This window comes from Cervus canadensis, chromosome 9, assembly GCF_019320065.1.
Source record: "Cervus canadensis isolate Bull #8, Minnesota chromosome 9, ASM1932006v1, whole genome shotgun sequence".
Lineage (NCBI taxonomy): Eukaryota > Metazoa > Chordata > Mammalia > Artiodactyla > Cervidae > Cervus > Cervus canadensis.
The window spans coordinates 60,098,343-60,115,762 of NC_057394.1; the positions used below are offsets into that span (position 1 = coordinate 60,098,343).

Consider the following 17,420-nt stretch of genomic DNA (forward strand, 5'->3'; position numbering starts at 1 on the left):
TGGGAATACAAGCTTATTTCTCAAGGCTACTGTGTAGCTAGAGAGCTTTGGATAGGACTAGTGAAGTGAGTGAAGTCGCTCAGTCATGCCTGACTCTTTGCGACCCCATGGACTGTAGCCTACCAGGTTCCTCCATCCTTGGGATTTTCCAGGCAGGAATAGTGGAGTGGCTTGCTGTTTCCTTCTCCAGGGGATCTTCCTTACCCAGGGATTGAACCCGGGTCTCCCGCATTGTAGTCAGACGCTTTACCATCTGAGCCACCAGGGATAGGACTAGGGGAAGTTAAAATGACATAAAACTCACTGGTCTTCTTAAGATCTAGCTTTTTTTCTTTAGTAATTGCTCCCCAGATAGCTGTAAGTGATGGTCATTCAGTTGTGTCCGATTGCAACACCATGGACTGTACCCCACAAAGCTTCTCTGTCCATGGTGTTTTCTAGGCAAGAATACTGAAATGAAAAAAAAAAAAAAAGGAATACTGAAATGGGTTGCCATTCCCTTCTCCAGGGGATCTTCTGACCTAGGGGTAGACCTGGGTCTCCTGTGTTGCAAGCAGGGTCTTTCCCTTTGAGCCATCAGGGAAGCCTTTGGTTAATTTTCAGAGTTCTGAATAACGTGATTCTGACAGTTTTTACCTGTTCTTTCTTTTCTCTTATGGAGAGGTGAATTTTTAGAGTTCTTTGCCGTTTCTCCTGACATCATCCTCTGTATTTTCTTAATGAAAACTTTCTCTTTTGACACATTACCCAAAACATGATGGGTTTGATAGCCAAAGTAGTTTTACCTGCTAGAATGGTGGATGTTTTTTCTCTTCTCATTTACCCAGTAATTCTCATTACAGAGTTTTCATGGTAACTGTCCTCTATTCTGACCTTTCTGTCCCTGCCTTGTGGTCCAGAGTCTGGTCCAGAGAAGACATGAAAGAACAGAGCTCTCCATATGTTATAACATTAGGGAATATACTTACACCTCTTTTGGAAACTTCAAATAAAGACAATCATAATGTAGTGTTTTGTCTTTAGATTCTTTTATTTAGAATACTTTTGAGATTCACCTGTGTTAGAGCGTGTGGTATTAGTGGTTAATTCCTTTTTAGTGCTATGTATTATTTCATTCTGGAGATACACCACACTTTATCTATTCAACAACTGATCGACATATATATAGTTTTTACTTTCAGCTATGCATAATGCTGCTGTGAACATTTGTGTGTGGACATATATATTTTTATTTCTTTTGGGTAGATACTTAGGAATGAAATTACTTGGTTATATGGTAAGTATATATTTATCTTTTTCATAAACTGTTGAGTTGTTCTTCTAAGTGACTGGACCATTTTACATTCCTACTAGCAATGTGTGAGAATTCCACTTTCTAACCTTCCCTACACCTGTTACTGTTCAATTTTTTGATGATAGTCTCCTAGTGGGTGTGTAGTAATATTTGTTTTGACTGTGTCTGCATTTTTCCAGAAACTAACGATATTGAGCATTTTATCATGTTCTTACTAGTCATTTATATTTCTTCTTTGATAAGATGTCTGTGTAACTCTTTGCCCATTTTTTAGTTGGGTCATTTGTCTTACAACTGAGTTGTAAGAAGTTCTTTTATATTCGCAGTACAAGCTTCTTATCAGATATATCATTTGAAAATATTTTCTTCTAGTCTGTAATTTGTTTTTTCATGTTATTAATGATGTCTTTTGAAGAGGAAAAGTTTGTAATTTTGAAATCCAGTTTACTAATTTTTTTCTTATACAAATAGTCATGAAGATTTTTTTCCTATTCTGAGATTTCTTGCATAGTTTTAGTGCTCACATGTAGGTCTGTGATCCGTTTTGAGTTAATTTTTGCATATGGTATGAAATACATGTCTAAGGCTATTTTTTTGCATATGGATATTTTATTGCTCCACCATCACTGTTGAAAAGACTGCCCTGTCTATCACACACCCATCAGAGACTGACTGACCGGGCTATGAGGGCTTACTTCTGAAGCGTGTGTTCTGTCCCGTTGTCTCTGTCTGTCCTCACACCGTTCCTAACCACGGTGTCCTGATCGATGTAGCTTTAGAGTATGTGTGAAATTTGAAGTCTTCCTACTTTGTTTTTCTTTTTATGATTCTGTTGTACATGCAGGGTTTCTTTGGTTTCCATTTGAATTTTGGGGTCAGCTTGTCAGTTTCTGAAAGCTTATTAAGAGTTTGATAGGGATTGCACTGCATTTTTAGATCAGCGTGGGAGAAAAAATACTGAGTCCAAAAATGTTAAGTATTCTGATCTATGTACATGAAATGAAATGTCTGTTGATGCATTTAGGTCTTTAATTTCTCTTTGAATGTTTTGTACTCTTTGGTATGAGTCTTGTTTCTTAAATATATTCCTGAATGTTTGTTCTTTTTAGTGCTGTTATAAGCGAAATTATTTTAATTTTTTGGGGGGTAGGGTTATTTGTTGCTGGTATGGAGAGATATAGTTGATTTTCTTATATTGATCTTGTATTCTGTCACCTTGCTAAAGTGCTTTATTCTAGTAGGTTTCTTTTTTTTGAAAGATTCTTTAGGATTTTAATCCCATTATTATACTTTTCTTTGGTAATAGGATTTGCTGACCTCTTCCCTTTGCAGAAATCCCCATCCCTTCATTTGTTTTAAAGAATATATTAATCTTTGCTGTTAATAACTCTTCTATTTGTAACTGCTTGTAGGTTGCTTTTTAAAGTCTGTGTGAATGACATTCCTAAGAAATCAGTTAGATCTGTAACTGCTTTGTTATTATTATATAAATAAGATTATTTGGTTATGTTTCTTTCCAGGTTCCTCCCAGCAAAATAGACTATGAATATAGTGAACTCATCCTGTACCAGAATCAAGTAATGCGGGAGGCAGATCTGTTTCAGGAATCCTTGGAACATATAGAAACATATGAGAAACAAATATGTGATAAACTTTTGGTGGAAGAAATTAAAGGTTAGTTGAATTGCTTTTTCTTTTTTTAAAAATGGTCTCGATTAAAGATGAGAATAAAAGCTGTACTTGGGTTCCCTGGTGGTTCCCACAGTAAAGAATCTGCTGCAATGCAGGAGATGCGGGTTTGATCCCTGGGTCAGGAAGAGTCTTCTGAAGGAGGAGGCAACAACCCACTCAAGTATTCTTATCTGGGAAATCCCATGGACAGAGGAGCCTGGCAGTTGCAAACAGACAGGACTGACTGACTAAGACTTTCACTTTCATGTCCTGACACTTAACTGAGACTATATATCAGGCAGTGTTCTAAATAGTTTTATTATTAAACCATTAATAATTAATGTAATCCTCATAACAACCCTGTGATGTAGTTGTTACATCCATTTTAGAGATCAGGAACTGAGGAACAGAGAGGTTAAGTGAGTAGCCCAGAGTAACACAGCTAATTAAGTTGAGTAGTGCAGGGTTTGAGTGCAGGGATTTGGACTCCAGATTCCTTTTTCTAAAGCAGTGTGTTATACTACTTTCATATTCATCCCCTCTCCCAATACTTATCTCCATATATAGTAAAATGAGATTAGTAAATGATGACACTGGGATCATCATGAAAGCAAGATTCATTTATTTTCATTATGGGCTAATTAAGACAGGATCCTGAGAAATAGTTTGTTAAAAGTGTTATTCAACAAAGTCAAACATTTTCTTTTTTATATTTAACTTTGCTCATCAGTTACCCATTTCCTGAGGAATATTGTATAAACTGTCCATTTGAATTAAAGATTAGTTTAAAACTAAAATCCCATATAATTGCAGAACTTCTAAAGCTTAATAAAAATACTTGCCAAGATTTATTTAGTCTTTCACAGTAGTAATTGCTTAACTGGCTTAATTTCATGGAATATTTTATCACTTCTAACATGGATATTATTTATTATGCCTTTTTATATTTGAAGAAACTAGGAGAGGTTAAGGACTTGCCTGAAGTTGCCTAGCCTTTTAAGAGTTAATTTCTAAGCATATTTTTCTGATTTCAGAGCCTTTCCTTATTTTTGTTGTTTTGTTTTAATTTAAATAGTCTTTATTTTTTAGAGCAGTTCTAGGTTCGCAGCAAAACTGAGTGGAAGGCACAGATCTCCCATACACCCTCTGTCCACATACGTGCACAGACTCCTCCCTGCCCCAGGTCTGTAGTCTACATGTGGGTTCACGCTTGGTGTTGTACACCTTCTAGGATTTAAAACTGTGTACTGACATGTAGCTGCCATCACAGTAGCACACAGAGTGGCTTCACTGCCGTAAAAACCCGGCGCTCTACCTGTTTGTTTCTCCTCGCCTCCAACCCTTGGCAATCCGAGATCATTGTACTGTCTCCTTACTTGCACCTTTTACAGTATGTATTAGAGATGGAATCATACAGTACGTAGCCTTTTTATATTGGCTTTTTTCACTTAGCAGTGTCCTTTTAAGGTTCCCTCGTGTCATTTTTTGAGTCCTTTTAACTGCTGTCCTTTACTCCTGTGGAGGAATGGGGCACAGTCATTGTTTGTTTTTTTCCCTCTCCTTTTATATAAATTGAAGTATAGTTGACATACTATTTATAGTTTTAAGTAGTAGATGCTTACTTGTATTCACTTTGTACCAAGTACTGTGCTGACCATTTTAAGTACATTATTTCAGTTGATGATCATAAAAATAGACTGATACAGTTGATATTTTGCAAGCAAGGAAATGAAAATTGAAAGTTTTATAAGTTACTCAGGGTTCCAAAACTAGAAAGGGGTAAAACTGGTAATTATAGCTGTTAGTCTTTTTTGTAATTAGAGGATAATTACTTTACAATATTGTGGTGGCTTCTGTCATACGTAAACATAAATTGGTGACAGGTGTACATATGTGCCCTCCCCCCTTGAACCGATTTCCCACTCCTGTTAGTCTTACTCTAGAGATTGAGTAATATATAATATACATATATAGTAAAATAATGCATATAATAACTACTATAATATGATGATGATAAAAGCCAAAATGGTATGTATGACTGAAGGCATTTCAAAGGGTCATTTGAAACAAATTCTTCAGGAAGTGGGAAAGCTTAGTGATAGAAAGTTGAGGTATATTCTTTTTCAAGATTCTCCCCATTGTCTTGATTAGATTTGGTTTTATCTGAGAAGTTTAGATTCTCTTTCCCATACCCCCTTACAATTTATATGGCTTAGGTAAAGGAACTGAGTGTTAGAGATGACTCACATGTGAACTTGGTTTGTGTAGTTTCTTGCTCTGAAATGATATTTAGTGTTATTGTTTTGTGAGTTAAACTTCTCTGATTTTGGTAACCTGGAAAGGACACTAAGAGAATTATATAGAGAATTGTTTAACACAAAAATTGATTAGGAAAAATGCATTGAAAATCTTGCAGTAGGAAGGTAGAGATACTTCGTTGGAATCATTTACCAATCTGTAAATAGGGTGTCTTTAGTTATCTTAAAGGGTGTATAAAAATGTACAAAATTGCAAAAATTTTTACTAACAAGTTAATGTCATATATTTATATTTGGGGTGTGGGAGGGAGCCAAAAATGAATGTTAATAGAATACGTAAATGAAGGTTCATTTCTGAAGGCAAACTCCAAATTAATCTTTAGTTATTTAAACTACAACAACTACAAACCCTGAAGGGAAGCACATAAAATTCTGTCTTTCATAAATAACTGCTATACTAATAATGGTTAGTGAAAATCTCTGGGCTTAGAAAGGTATTTAATGTTTAAGTAAAATGAATGTGACATTTAAACTTAATTTTAGGGGAAATGCTGTTGAAATTGGGGCGATTAAAAGAAGCAAGTGAAGTATTCAAAAACTTGATTGATCGGAATGCAGAAAATTGGTGTTATTATGAAGGCTTGGAAAAAGCTCTGCAACTTAGTATGTAATGATTTTTCTCCTACCTTCTCTTAATTAGTATTTGAAGTATAGTAAAAAGTAGTAAAATATAAAGTTATAGTCATATTTGAAGATGTATATTTTTAATATTAGCATTTATTTTTCCATTTAGGAAAGTTGCAGGTTAAACATGGGAGTGAAAATGAATTCAGATATTTAGAATATTTAAGTGATAAACACTTACAGATAATTTTAGGTTTCTTCATCCCAATGGTCAGTTAGTTACCAATTTAGACTGACTAGACTGATGGGGTAGAAAATGGGCATTCCCTTTCTGGGAAATGTCATAATTATTTAATATTTTTAAACAATTATACAGGACTGTTACTCTCAACCTCTAAGCATAAGAATTGGGCCAAAGCAGTGTTGTTGAGAGTATGTTGTACACAGCATCAGCATAAAAACTATCGTTTTACTTTCAAACTAGGCTAATGTGTACGGAATATGAATACATATTTTGAAATTTGATAACCTTGACTCCTTTCAGAATCTAGAATATTATTCCAAACTTTCCTTAATATTTTCATAATTAAATATTTTTAGGAGCAGTTAGTATTGCCAAAATTATATTTACTCATGGGTAAAAAGTATATGGCTAAAATAATTATGAAACTAGTATGAAATAAGTCTGAAACTCAAAGATATTGAAATAGAAAAATTTTTTAATTTAAAAAACATGGTAAATAGGTAACTACCCGTATTTACAGTAGGAAGAAATTCGAGAAAAAATTTATTTTTTGTTATCCTAATTACTTGTATACTTAAATTCAAGTTTCGTGTTTGTACTTAACACAATTATTAAAAAATTTTTTCCTTACATAATTGTTTTTGTGAAAATAATGAAAAGTAAAATATTGATTAGATTAGTAATCTCTTGTTTAAAAAAAGGACAAAAGTCATGTGTCCGAAGGTTGGAAATGTGAGATAACTGATTTTTGTTTACCAGTTACTGACATACATTAATAACTGTTTTAGTAAAATGAATGGACTGTGTTCCATCTGTCAGGATCCATGCTCACTATAAAATACATTGATTATGAAACTAATTCCATTATTGTGCTCGGTTCCTTGGGACCTTTTCTCCCCCGTGGTAAGTTCTGGAGCTCCAGCACATGACTTCACAAAGGACACTGAAGTGGGTTGGTCTTAACTGTGTTGATAAGACTTGGTCTATCTGAGGTAGTGGGAGACTTGTTTTTCTACTCATAGCTTGTTTCGTTCCCCAAGGTTAGGCATACATATGAGAACTGCTTTTTAAAATTTTGCAATAACCTTCTTGTAAATTTTAGTATAAGACTCCTTAAATATTTCATGAAGTTCCCAGATCATTAGCAGAATGTGAGAATAATTTTTCACATATCCCATTTTTAAAAACTCAACCACTTTGGAGCTTCAAAACATATTACTGGCGGAAGGAAGGAGTCTAAATAAAACCAGACTTTACTTTTTAAAGTTCTGTGTTTATAATCTTGATACTGAATACTACATTTGCTGTGGAGATACCTTGACTGCTAGCACCAAGGGTTATTCTTAACAATAATAATGTAGGTGTGGTCTGAATTAAAATCCACCTAGAACCTTACAGTTTAAAAATGAGTTTGCTTTTTCTTGAAATTTGCTGTAAATATCTTATTGCTCATATTAAATAGCCTCTGTAGATTATACAGGATATTATTTTAGAGTAGTAAACTAGACCTAGAACCTATTCTTCAGATTGTTACTGTACTTATAGATCTTGTATTTAGTACTATAAAATTAGGTTGGTCCTGAGAGGGAAGATACAACTTTCTGTTAGAAGTACATTTTATATCATAATATTTGGGTGAAGTAATTGCCACTTTAAAAAGTCTGTACTAACGGGGTTCTTTTTTTGGGGCACCTGGATGGGGACATGAACTAATGGGGTTCTTTATTATACAGTTTCATTGAAGATTTTGACTGTCAAAGTGACCTTAGAAACTTAATTCTTATCTTTTAAAATATTGCAGTCATGACCCTAAAACTGTTGCTTCTTAAGCTTATCTCTCAGTGCTACTGACTTCTTGGATTTATATGGGTTATATTAGGTTAGAGGCGGAGAAGGCAATGGCAACCCACTCCAGTACTCTTGCCTGGAAAATCCCATAGACAGAGGAGCCTGGTGGACTTCAGTCCATAGGGTTGTGAAGAGTCGGACACGACTGAGCGACCTCACTTTCACTTTTCACTTTCATGCATTGGAGAAGGAAATGGCAACCCACTCCAGTGTTCTTGCCTGGAGAATCCCAGGGATGGGGGAGCCTGGTGGGCTACTGTCTATGGGGTCACACAGAGTTGGACACGACTGAAGCGACTTAGCAGCAGGTTAGAGGATTTATGTCAGATGTGTTCTAAAGGAACATTTTCTTTTCCATGGATTGTGCACACAGGAATGTAAGAGGAGTATGTTGCTTCTATGAGTCTTGTGTATATATTATTTGAGTTGGATGTAGAATCTGTTGTGAAGTTTTGGATTTCTCTTTGAATTTAAAATGGTCATTGACTGATGATATTATTTCACTACCACAGAGTTTCTAATGTGATTCCTACAAAAATTGAGAGCAGTTTTAATATTGATCATGAGATTTTTAATTTTTAACATACTTTTTAAAGTTTATTAGTTTTTATCATAAAGTTTTAAAGTTTATAAAGTTTTTATCATAGATAAAAGTTTTGATGCTTTGATCTCACACATATTTACTGATAATAGGCACTTTAGAAGAGAGACTTCAAATTTATGAAGACATTAGTAAGCAGCACCCCAGAGCAATTTCACCTAGAAGATTACCTTTGAATCTTGTCCCAGGTAATATTAGGATATCATTTGTAACACTAATAATTACTTGTTGAAATTACTCAACACCAGTCACATTTTAAAAACTTGTTTCTGGAAGAGAGTACACCAGTCTTAGGGGTGGGAGTCATCAATTATTAATTTGTTATACATATGTTGTTAAGAGTATTTATATTGGTTTAGCTTTAGATTGATTTTAAGTGTCAGAAGTTATCTATATAAAATGGTTTTTCTTATGTGACTTTAAAAAGTAAACACCATATTTAGGAGGTAAATTAAATTCCATAGAATTGATGAAAAATTATATGTAAGGTATTGTGATTTAAGTGGTAAAAGTTTTGAAGTTCTAGATTTTCTTTTTTAGGACATAAATTCAGAGAAAGAGTTGTGAATTCTTTGTTCCTGCCACAGTGTTTAAGAATGTTATCAATCCTGTGCAAGGCCCTCACCTCAGAGTTGACCACGTTCCTGAATTTTGCTTTTTAGCATTTTTGTAGAGCTATGTATTTTGTATCCCTAGAAACAAAAACAAAAAATCTCATTTTGTACTTTATGTAATTTGGAGCACTGTGGTATATACTCTTATGGTTTTTTTTAATTGAACAATAGTGTATTCATGACCTTGATCTAAATTTTAGTGTGTAGCTGAATTCATTTGCTATTGAACTTAAAAGAGGTAAAGAGTCTATTAGCTCTTGAGATAGTTAATGACTTCATTGATGATTTTATGTGCCTTTTTCTTTTTTTGCTCCAGCTTCCTTTTAAAATTATTGCTAACACAGCATAAATCAAAGTTGCATTATTTACAGTTTAACACAGTACAACATACAGATCTCATTCAACACATCTGTATTCCAGAAAAAAATTTTTTTGAAATATTTCCCTCTAGAAGTTGTTTTAGATTGTTTCCATCTTTTTTTTTTAACCCTTTTTTAAAAATTTTAATTGGAGGCTAATTACTTTACATTGTTGTGGTTTTGCCATAGATTGACATGAGTCAACCACGGGAACACATGTGTCCCCCCATCCTGAAGCCCCCTCCCACTTCCCTTCCCAGCCCATCCCTTTGGGTTGTCGCAGAGCAGCAGCTTGGAGTGCCCTGCTTTATGCTTTGAACTTGCCCTGGTTGTCTGTTTTACATATGGTAATATACGTGTTTCAATGCTGTTCTCACAAATCATCTCACCCTTGCTTTTCCCACGTTGTCCGAGAGTCTGTTCTTTACATCTGTGTCTCTTTTGCTGTCTTGCATATAGTGACCCGTTATGTTTTTGTAAACCAAAACTAACCATCACAGATTTAATGTTCTTTGGTAATGCAGGCTGTATACATCTGATTTGTCTACACAATTCTTCAAAGGTACCAATAAAATAGAAATCCATCTGATTCTCCCGGCCTGCTTTAAAAAACACATAAATCTCAGTTTTAAGTACAAGGAGAGGGTTGATTTCTTACCTCTGTGTATAGAGCTGAGTACGTGTCATATGACAGATGCTTATATGACTGGCTGACTAATACCTGGTTACCAGTTTTAACAGAAATACCAACACTGTGCAGGATATGAGGACCTGAGAGTTTTGAAGGCATCATGTGCCTTTTTCTGAAAGTCATCTTTTATTTTTAGTTGCAGGTGCTTTAGATAATGAATTATTTATTGAAACTTCTGGCATGTCTTTTGGTACAAGTCAGACCTTAGAAAGCTAATGTGACTTAAAAATCTCTATCCTAGTCATGGGTGAGGAGGGAAAGTATTTTCGTTTGTTTCGTATGATTTTTTTTTTCTTTTTTAAAAATTTTATTTTTAACTGGAGGATACTTGTTTTACATTAGGGAATGTATTTTCTTATGCATTTTCTCATTTACAATGGAAATGTTTGTTTAAATAATTGTGTTGTTTTCCTTTTATCAAAAGGTTAATGGAAATTAAGAGCTTTTAGTAGACTGATATATGAAATACCTCTTAGAAATGTATTGGATTGAAAAAAAAGAGATGTATTGGATTAGTAGATACAAGTTTATTTAAAAATAAATAGTGCCTCTCAGTTACATAAATGATGAATGTATTTCTCTGAATCTCTGTTTTGTTTTGACTTTGTGAACTAGGCAAATTTCCTAATGCTTTCAAGGGAACATTAAGTCCAAGTGGATGTTAGTAGGCTTGGTGGGGAGGGTGCTGATGTACTGAGATATTTTCAGTCAGGTGAATTTGGGAAACTTGGTTAACGGTAGCAGTCAGGTTTGTGCAGGATTTCCTAGAACTTTCAGTAGACACATTGTGAGTTTCCAAGGTGGAATGTATTGAGCTCAGAGGAGCATTTCCCTAGTAAGTGTTTGCTGGAAGATGCTTGGACTCACATTTCTGTATCTTCTTTAAAAACAAAACAAAAACAGCAAAGCAACTTGTTGAAATGTAGCTCACATACCATAAAATTCACTTTTTAAAGTGTGTAGCTCAGTGTGTTAGTGTGCCCAGGGAGCTGCACACCCGTCGTTCCTCTCTGGTGTCAGGGAATTGTCATCACTCCAAAAAGAAAACTCATGCCCGTTAGCAGCCGCTCCCAGCTCTCACCCTGCACCAGGCAGCCGCCACTCTAACTTTCTGTACCTGTGGATTTGCCTGTTTGGGACATTTTGTATAATTGTAATCATACCATACGTGGCCTTTTGTGTATAAGGTAGGAAGTATATTTTTATTGAAAGATAGCCTGGAGCCAACTGTTGACTGTAAAGTGTAGTCTAGGTTAAAGTGGAATGATTCTGGACCCTCTAGGACTTTCTTTGTTTGAATTGCTAAAGGGGTCTTTTTACAAAAAGGCCTCAGTTGAGGGGTCTTGAGGGCTTGGGCTTCAGGGTCAGCAACCATCATGTGAGATTCTAACATAAACATGTGTTTACAAAGCTCTGGGGACCTATGTAAAATTGTGCAGCTACTTAATTGAACCTGTGCAACAGCTGAATACTTCATGAACTTTTTTTGCCTGCTTAGAAATATTTTTATGTGTCATAAGAAAGGTATCTCAGCATCACCAAAGGCAGTAAGATCTTTTCCTAGAAATGTGATGGGACTTGAAAATGCAAGTTTTGAAAAAGGCTTTCTGGTTTTTAAGTAAAAAGATTTATTACCAACAGATTAGTGAACACAACCAAAGTCCTGTGGAGATTCTCCACCAGCCTGAAAGTGCTATGAAAACGGAGCTTTTCAAAATACCTAGTTTAATTCCTCATGATGTATTAGTCTTCACTGGCCAAGGAGGGAGAAAGAGGGAAGGAGATAATCCAGAGTGTTAAACAGAGAATGCTAATCACATTTTCCTCCTATTTTATTTTTGTTTCATTGGCTTATTTTTGTTTTTTATTGAGATATAATGACATATATATGTTTAAGGTATACAATGTATTGATAAACATTTATATATTACAATATTACCACTGTAGTGTTAGCTGATACCTCTGTTAGGTCACATGATTATCATTTCTGTTTTGTAGTGAGAACATGCACCATTATTTAGAATAAATTCCCAGGTTATCAGATACTGTCTGATCTTGCTTTTGTTCACTATTTTAGTGGTGGTTTTTGGGAATATCAATTTTTATGTGAATCTGCTACATCTAGTGAAGAATTAGCATAGCATTTCTGAAGATAGAAAACTTGTTTTACAAGCTGCAGTTCTAAATAGGCACATAATGATTGACAGGGTTTTTTTTTTTTCCTCCTCTAAAGAAAAGCCTATGGGAGTCCTGGTAATTAGGAAGAAGGGAAGTTACTTTTGTGAAACAGTTTTTCTGAACATACAAAAAAAAATTGATGAGATAGGTAGATAGTAATTTTGGGATATAGTATGTGACTAAGCAGTTGAGTAGCTGTATAGGCTTCTGGTTTAGACCCTGCATTCATATAGTTCCGAATAAAAGGGTACAAAATGGGTTTTCACTGGAAGGTCTTTTCATGTCTCTGTCCTCTGGCCACCAAGTTTACTTCCCCAGAGACAGCCGTTATTGCTAGTATGGCGTACTCTTCCAGAAATGTGCATATGCAAGCAAAGGTACGTGTGTGAGCGTTTATGTGTGATTTTCCTTTTTCCTCTCCCTTTTGTACAAAAGTAGCATAGATTGTTCTGTACCTGGTTTTCTTTTCACTTAACTGTCTGGAGTTCAGTCCTGTATCAGTATAGAAGACCTTTTGCACCGTTGAAATAACAATTTAATGGGAGAAGAGGCTTTCAGTGCAGTGGGTACTTGAGAACTGAGTGCATTGTTTGTTAAATGGTAGGTTGAGATTTGAGGAGTTTTTAGAGTAGCCTCTGACATGAAGATAAAATGCCTATTGTCTCAGTCGATGGTAGCGCATGTGGAAAACACTTCTGACTTTAGAAATACAACAGCTGTTAAATGTCAGTGTGTATGATAGACAGCATTTATTGAGTGGTTATTGTGTGCTTACATGATACTTTTCATCTCATGTGAGCCTTGAAAGAGTACTCTTGAGGCTGGTGGTGTTATCCTCATCTTTGAGTGGATAATGTCACACAGGAGGTAAGCAACAAGGTCTCTGACCACCTAGCACAATATTGTTAACCTTTGTTTTATATCAGAGCAAGTGCTAGAAAGGTTTGATTTCTAAAACTAGTTTTGATTTTTGAGGAAGTAATCATGTATATCCAATCCAGAGTGATATTTTGTGTGGTTTTGGCATACTTTGTATATAATCTTTTGAAAATCCCAGGTTATCAGTTCAGGTCAGTTGCTCAGTTGTGTCTGACTCTTTGCAACCCTGTGGACTGCAGCACGCCAGGCTTCCCTGTCCATCACCAACTCCCGGAGCTTACTCAAACTCATGTCCATCGAGTCGGTGATGCCATCCAACCATCTCATCCTCTCTCGTCCCTTTCTCCCACCTTCAATTTTTCCCAGCATCAGGGTCTTTTCCAATGAGTCAGCTCTTTGCATCAGGTGGCCAAAGTACTGGAGTTTCAGCTTCAGCATCAGTCCTTCCAGTGAATATTCAGGACTGATTTCCTTTAGGATGGACTGGTTGGATCTTCTTGCAGTCCAAGGGACTCTCAAGAGTCTTCTCCAACACCACAGTTTGAAAGTATCAATTCTTCTGCGCTCAGCTTTCTTTACAGTCCAACTGTCACATCCACACATGACTACTGGAAAAACCATAGTTTCGACTAGATGGACCTTTGTTGGCAAAGTAATGTCTCTGCTTTTTAATATGCTGTCTAGGTTGGTCATAGCTTTTCTTCCAAGAAGCAAGCGTCATGGCTGCAGTCACCATCCGCAGTGATTTTGGAGCCCCAAAAAATAAAGGCTGCCACTGTTTCCATTGTTTTCCCGTCTATTTGCCATGAAGTGATGGGACTGGATGCCTTGATCTTTGTTTTCTGAATGTTGAGTTTTAAGCCAACTTTTTCACTTTTCCTCTTTTGCTTCCATCAAGAGGCTCTTTAGTTCTTCTCCGCTTTCTGCCATAAGGGTGGTGTCATCTGCATATCTAAGGCTATTGATATTTCGCCTGGCAATCTTGATTCCAACTTGTGCTTCATCCAGCCCAACATTTCAAGGTTATCAAGACTGCACAGGTTTATCAGGATTGCACAAAATTTTACTCTGGGTTAAATACATATCATTACTTCCCTAAAAATCAAAAATAGTTTCCAAGATTAAGTCTTTCCAGTACTTCCTCTATTACAAAGATTAGAGATCATCTGACAACAGCCTTTATAGTAAGTTGAAGTAACAAATGTTGAACCTGTTTTTATGTTAGATAAATTTTTAATCCAATAAAATTTGAATTTCTCCTAATTTTTATGACATATGTAATATGTTGAGTATGCATGTTTTGTTCAATGACGTCAGTCACAACAGATAAAAACCACTTGGGTTGTTGCGTATTTTGGTAAAATGTCATGATTTCATAAAGAAACATTAGGAAAGTTCATTTCAGTAGCCTTATATTAGCTTAAGCCATTCATGACCTATATATATATTTTTCTTCTCTTGCATGGCTAGATTCATGCTCTTACATTGTTAACCCTAACTGTCAAAAAGTTAGAACCTTCATATTTAAAATTAATTTTGTTTTTCAGTTTTTTCTGCTTTTAAAACGTGATACTGAAACTTTTTGGTAAGGGTTTAGCAACAATAGGAGGTGTATTTACTTAATGTTACAAATGAGGTATTTATTTAATTCTAATGTTAGCATGCCCCAGGACCCTGATGTCTTACGTTTGTTATTTTACTTATTGTCCATCTTACCCACTAGAATGTTAATAAGTTCTTTGAGGGCAGAATTTAAAAAATTTTTTTGTTATAATCACCGCTATATCGTGGACACTTGAAACAGTGCCTGGCACATAGTAGGTGCTTGATAGATGATTGTGGGACAAATGATGGAGTAAATCACTAGTTGTTCTCTGGAAGACATTTGTAAATATGTTAGTGTTTAAGAAGGTATCTTGACTGCTACTTAAATACAGTGCTGGTTACAGTAGAAGCCTTTTCTAAAGTTTGCAGAGTGCCTTCTGAGATGTCAGATAGTAGGGTTGAGCCTATGCTGGTCAGTGACATTAGGAAAAGTAGACTGGAGAGTAGGTTACTCTTCCTCAAAGCTGCCTAGTCATTTTGCTTGCCGGTCTTTTGAAGTGTTCCTTGAAGATATTTTGAACCTATATCTAAGGGAAATAAACATGCCTACTGAGATACTGGTGTTCCACTCTTTGGCAGTAACAAACAAGCAATGCTAACTTTTTGGGTTTAAACGTTGGATTGGGGGGTCATTGTTTCTGAAGAAGTTTTATTTTTATTAATAAAATAACTTTGAGAACTGTTTGCATCAATCGAAGTTTAACAAAGTACACTTTTATTCCTAGGTGAAAAATTTAGAGAACTATTGGATAAGTTCCTGAGGGTTAACTTCAGTAAAGGCTGCCCGCCCTTGTTTACTACTTTGAAATCTCTGTATTACAATACAGAAAAGGTAAAATTTGATCTTTATTCAGTTTTGCTGTAGTCTTTTTACTCACTTTGTTATTATAGAAAGACATTTTCTCTATTCAAGTAATGGTGTTCACCTTAGTTTAATAATAAATGAACTGAAATTATATGCATGTACTATAAGTAGTATCAAAGGAAATGTCAGTCTGAAATTTACTGAGTAAGGGGCTTATAAGAACACTAAAAGATTGTTGTTTTTAATGGGTATACTTTTCTAGTGGAATTTTATTAATAAATTTGGCATATTGTCACCAGAGGTCTATATTTAACTATCTCACGATTAGTTATCTATTACTTTATAGTGTGATTGTGGATTTTTAAATTCGTTATGCTTGCTTTTAAAGTTAGAGCATGGGTAATTGTTAGTGCAACAATAAAATGTAGGCACTATTTTAACTAACAGGCTACATTTTAATAAAGATAGATTTAGCTGGTTTTGCCATGAAGAGTCATCCTTCTGCTTTTTAAAATTAGGAAATAGATTTGGTTTTATATTAGAAAGAAAATTAGAAGTTAATAGAAAATAAGTTACACTTCTATTTCCAAGTGTTGCTTCTTATTAAGATCTAAAATCTTGTGTAAACAGTTTTTGAAAGTTGAATGGATAAGGAAGAGACTTTATTAGACGTGCTAAAGTAGTTTTAGTTAAACCTCGTCACTTTACTTAGCTTTGACCCATAATTATTTGTAAGTTAGCATAATTATGAATAATAAGTTATTCAAAAAGGTCAGTGGTAGGTATACTGATGGACCCTTTCTTCATTTGGCAGCAGGTTCATAAACTAAAAGGGATGACTCATAACATCTAGAGGGGAGTGGCTGAGGCTGGCTGGTAGAGCTCTGCACCCTCTTCCTGCCGTTTGTGCACCATCTCCTTGCCAGCTGGTCACATCCCCACTTCTAGAAAGATACCTATAGTACCTGATCAGTAAGAAAGTGTCATTTGCATTAAAAAAAACCCCAAAAATCCTTACAGTTCTTTAATGTCTGTAGTATACTTTATTTGATTGCCGTGGTACTGCTGTTGATTTTCTCTTGCTATCTTATTTTTTTGAGTGAGTGATTCGTATGGAAACATGGGAGCCGTGGTTTCTGTAGGTTATTTAAATTAGCATTTGCCGAAGTGCTTCTTTTACTCATTTTGGCAAGGTTGACAAGAAAGAAGAGATGAGATGTTGGCAGTGTTAATAATACAGAGCTTGTATGTGACTGTCTTACAGCAAGTACTGAATACAGTGGTCCTTTCAGAATTTGTTCTCTTAAAGCTATCAGTGAGCTTTCCCTGGCTTTCTCAGTTTTCATAAGAGGCATAGATGTAAAAAATCCCTTTAGTATTGACCCAGAATTAGCATCATAAAGGTGTTAAGCATTTGTTGATATTTTATAAATCTTAGAAATTGCATTTTTAAAGAAGGCACTGAGGATTCGTTGACCTGTATAGAAACCTGTGACATATCTTTAGTGTTAATTTTTAAGCACACAGCAGGAATGTTTACCATATGTTTTTGATGTTTGAATTACAATGCAGAAAATTGAGTTTAAGTTGTCCAAACTTAGTATATTTTAAAAAGTGTACAAGTATGGGAAATCCTTCTCAAATCATTTTGGCTTCATATATTTGTGATTACTCAAAAGGGCATTTTAAAATTTTGCATATTTCTAATCAGCAGTGAGTCATGATTTTTAGCAAGGGCTGCATTTTTTT

General features: G+C 35.1%; 1 protein-coding gene across 9 annotated transcripts in view; it reads left to right on the forward strand.

Moving 5' to 3' along the window:
* NAA16 (N-alpha-acetyltransferase 16, NatA auxiliary subunit) overlaps nt 1–17,420 on the forward strand; it is a 67,199-nt gene that overhangs the window by 14,814 nt on the left and 34,965 nt on the right. For 5 of the 9 annotated variants that reach the window (XR_006271174.1, XR_006271175.1, XM_043477725.1 and 2 more), the window contains exons 6-9: nt 2,815–2,968; nt 5,767–5,886; nt 8,633–8,728; nt 15,592–15,698. Coding sequence is in view for 7 of the 9 variants with exons in the window: in XM_043477725.1 (XP_043333660.1) it covers nt 2,815–2,968; nt 5,767–5,886; nt 8,633–8,728; nt 15,592–15,698 (477 nt within the window). In the remaining 2 variants the exon portion in view is untranslated. The remainder of the gene's footprint in view (nt 1–2,814; nt 2,969–5,766; nt 5,887–8,632; nt 8,729–15,591; nt 15,699–17,420) is intronic. The other 4 variants (XM_043477726.1, XM_043477727.1, XM_043477731.1 and 1 more) reach the window with 4 other exon arrangements.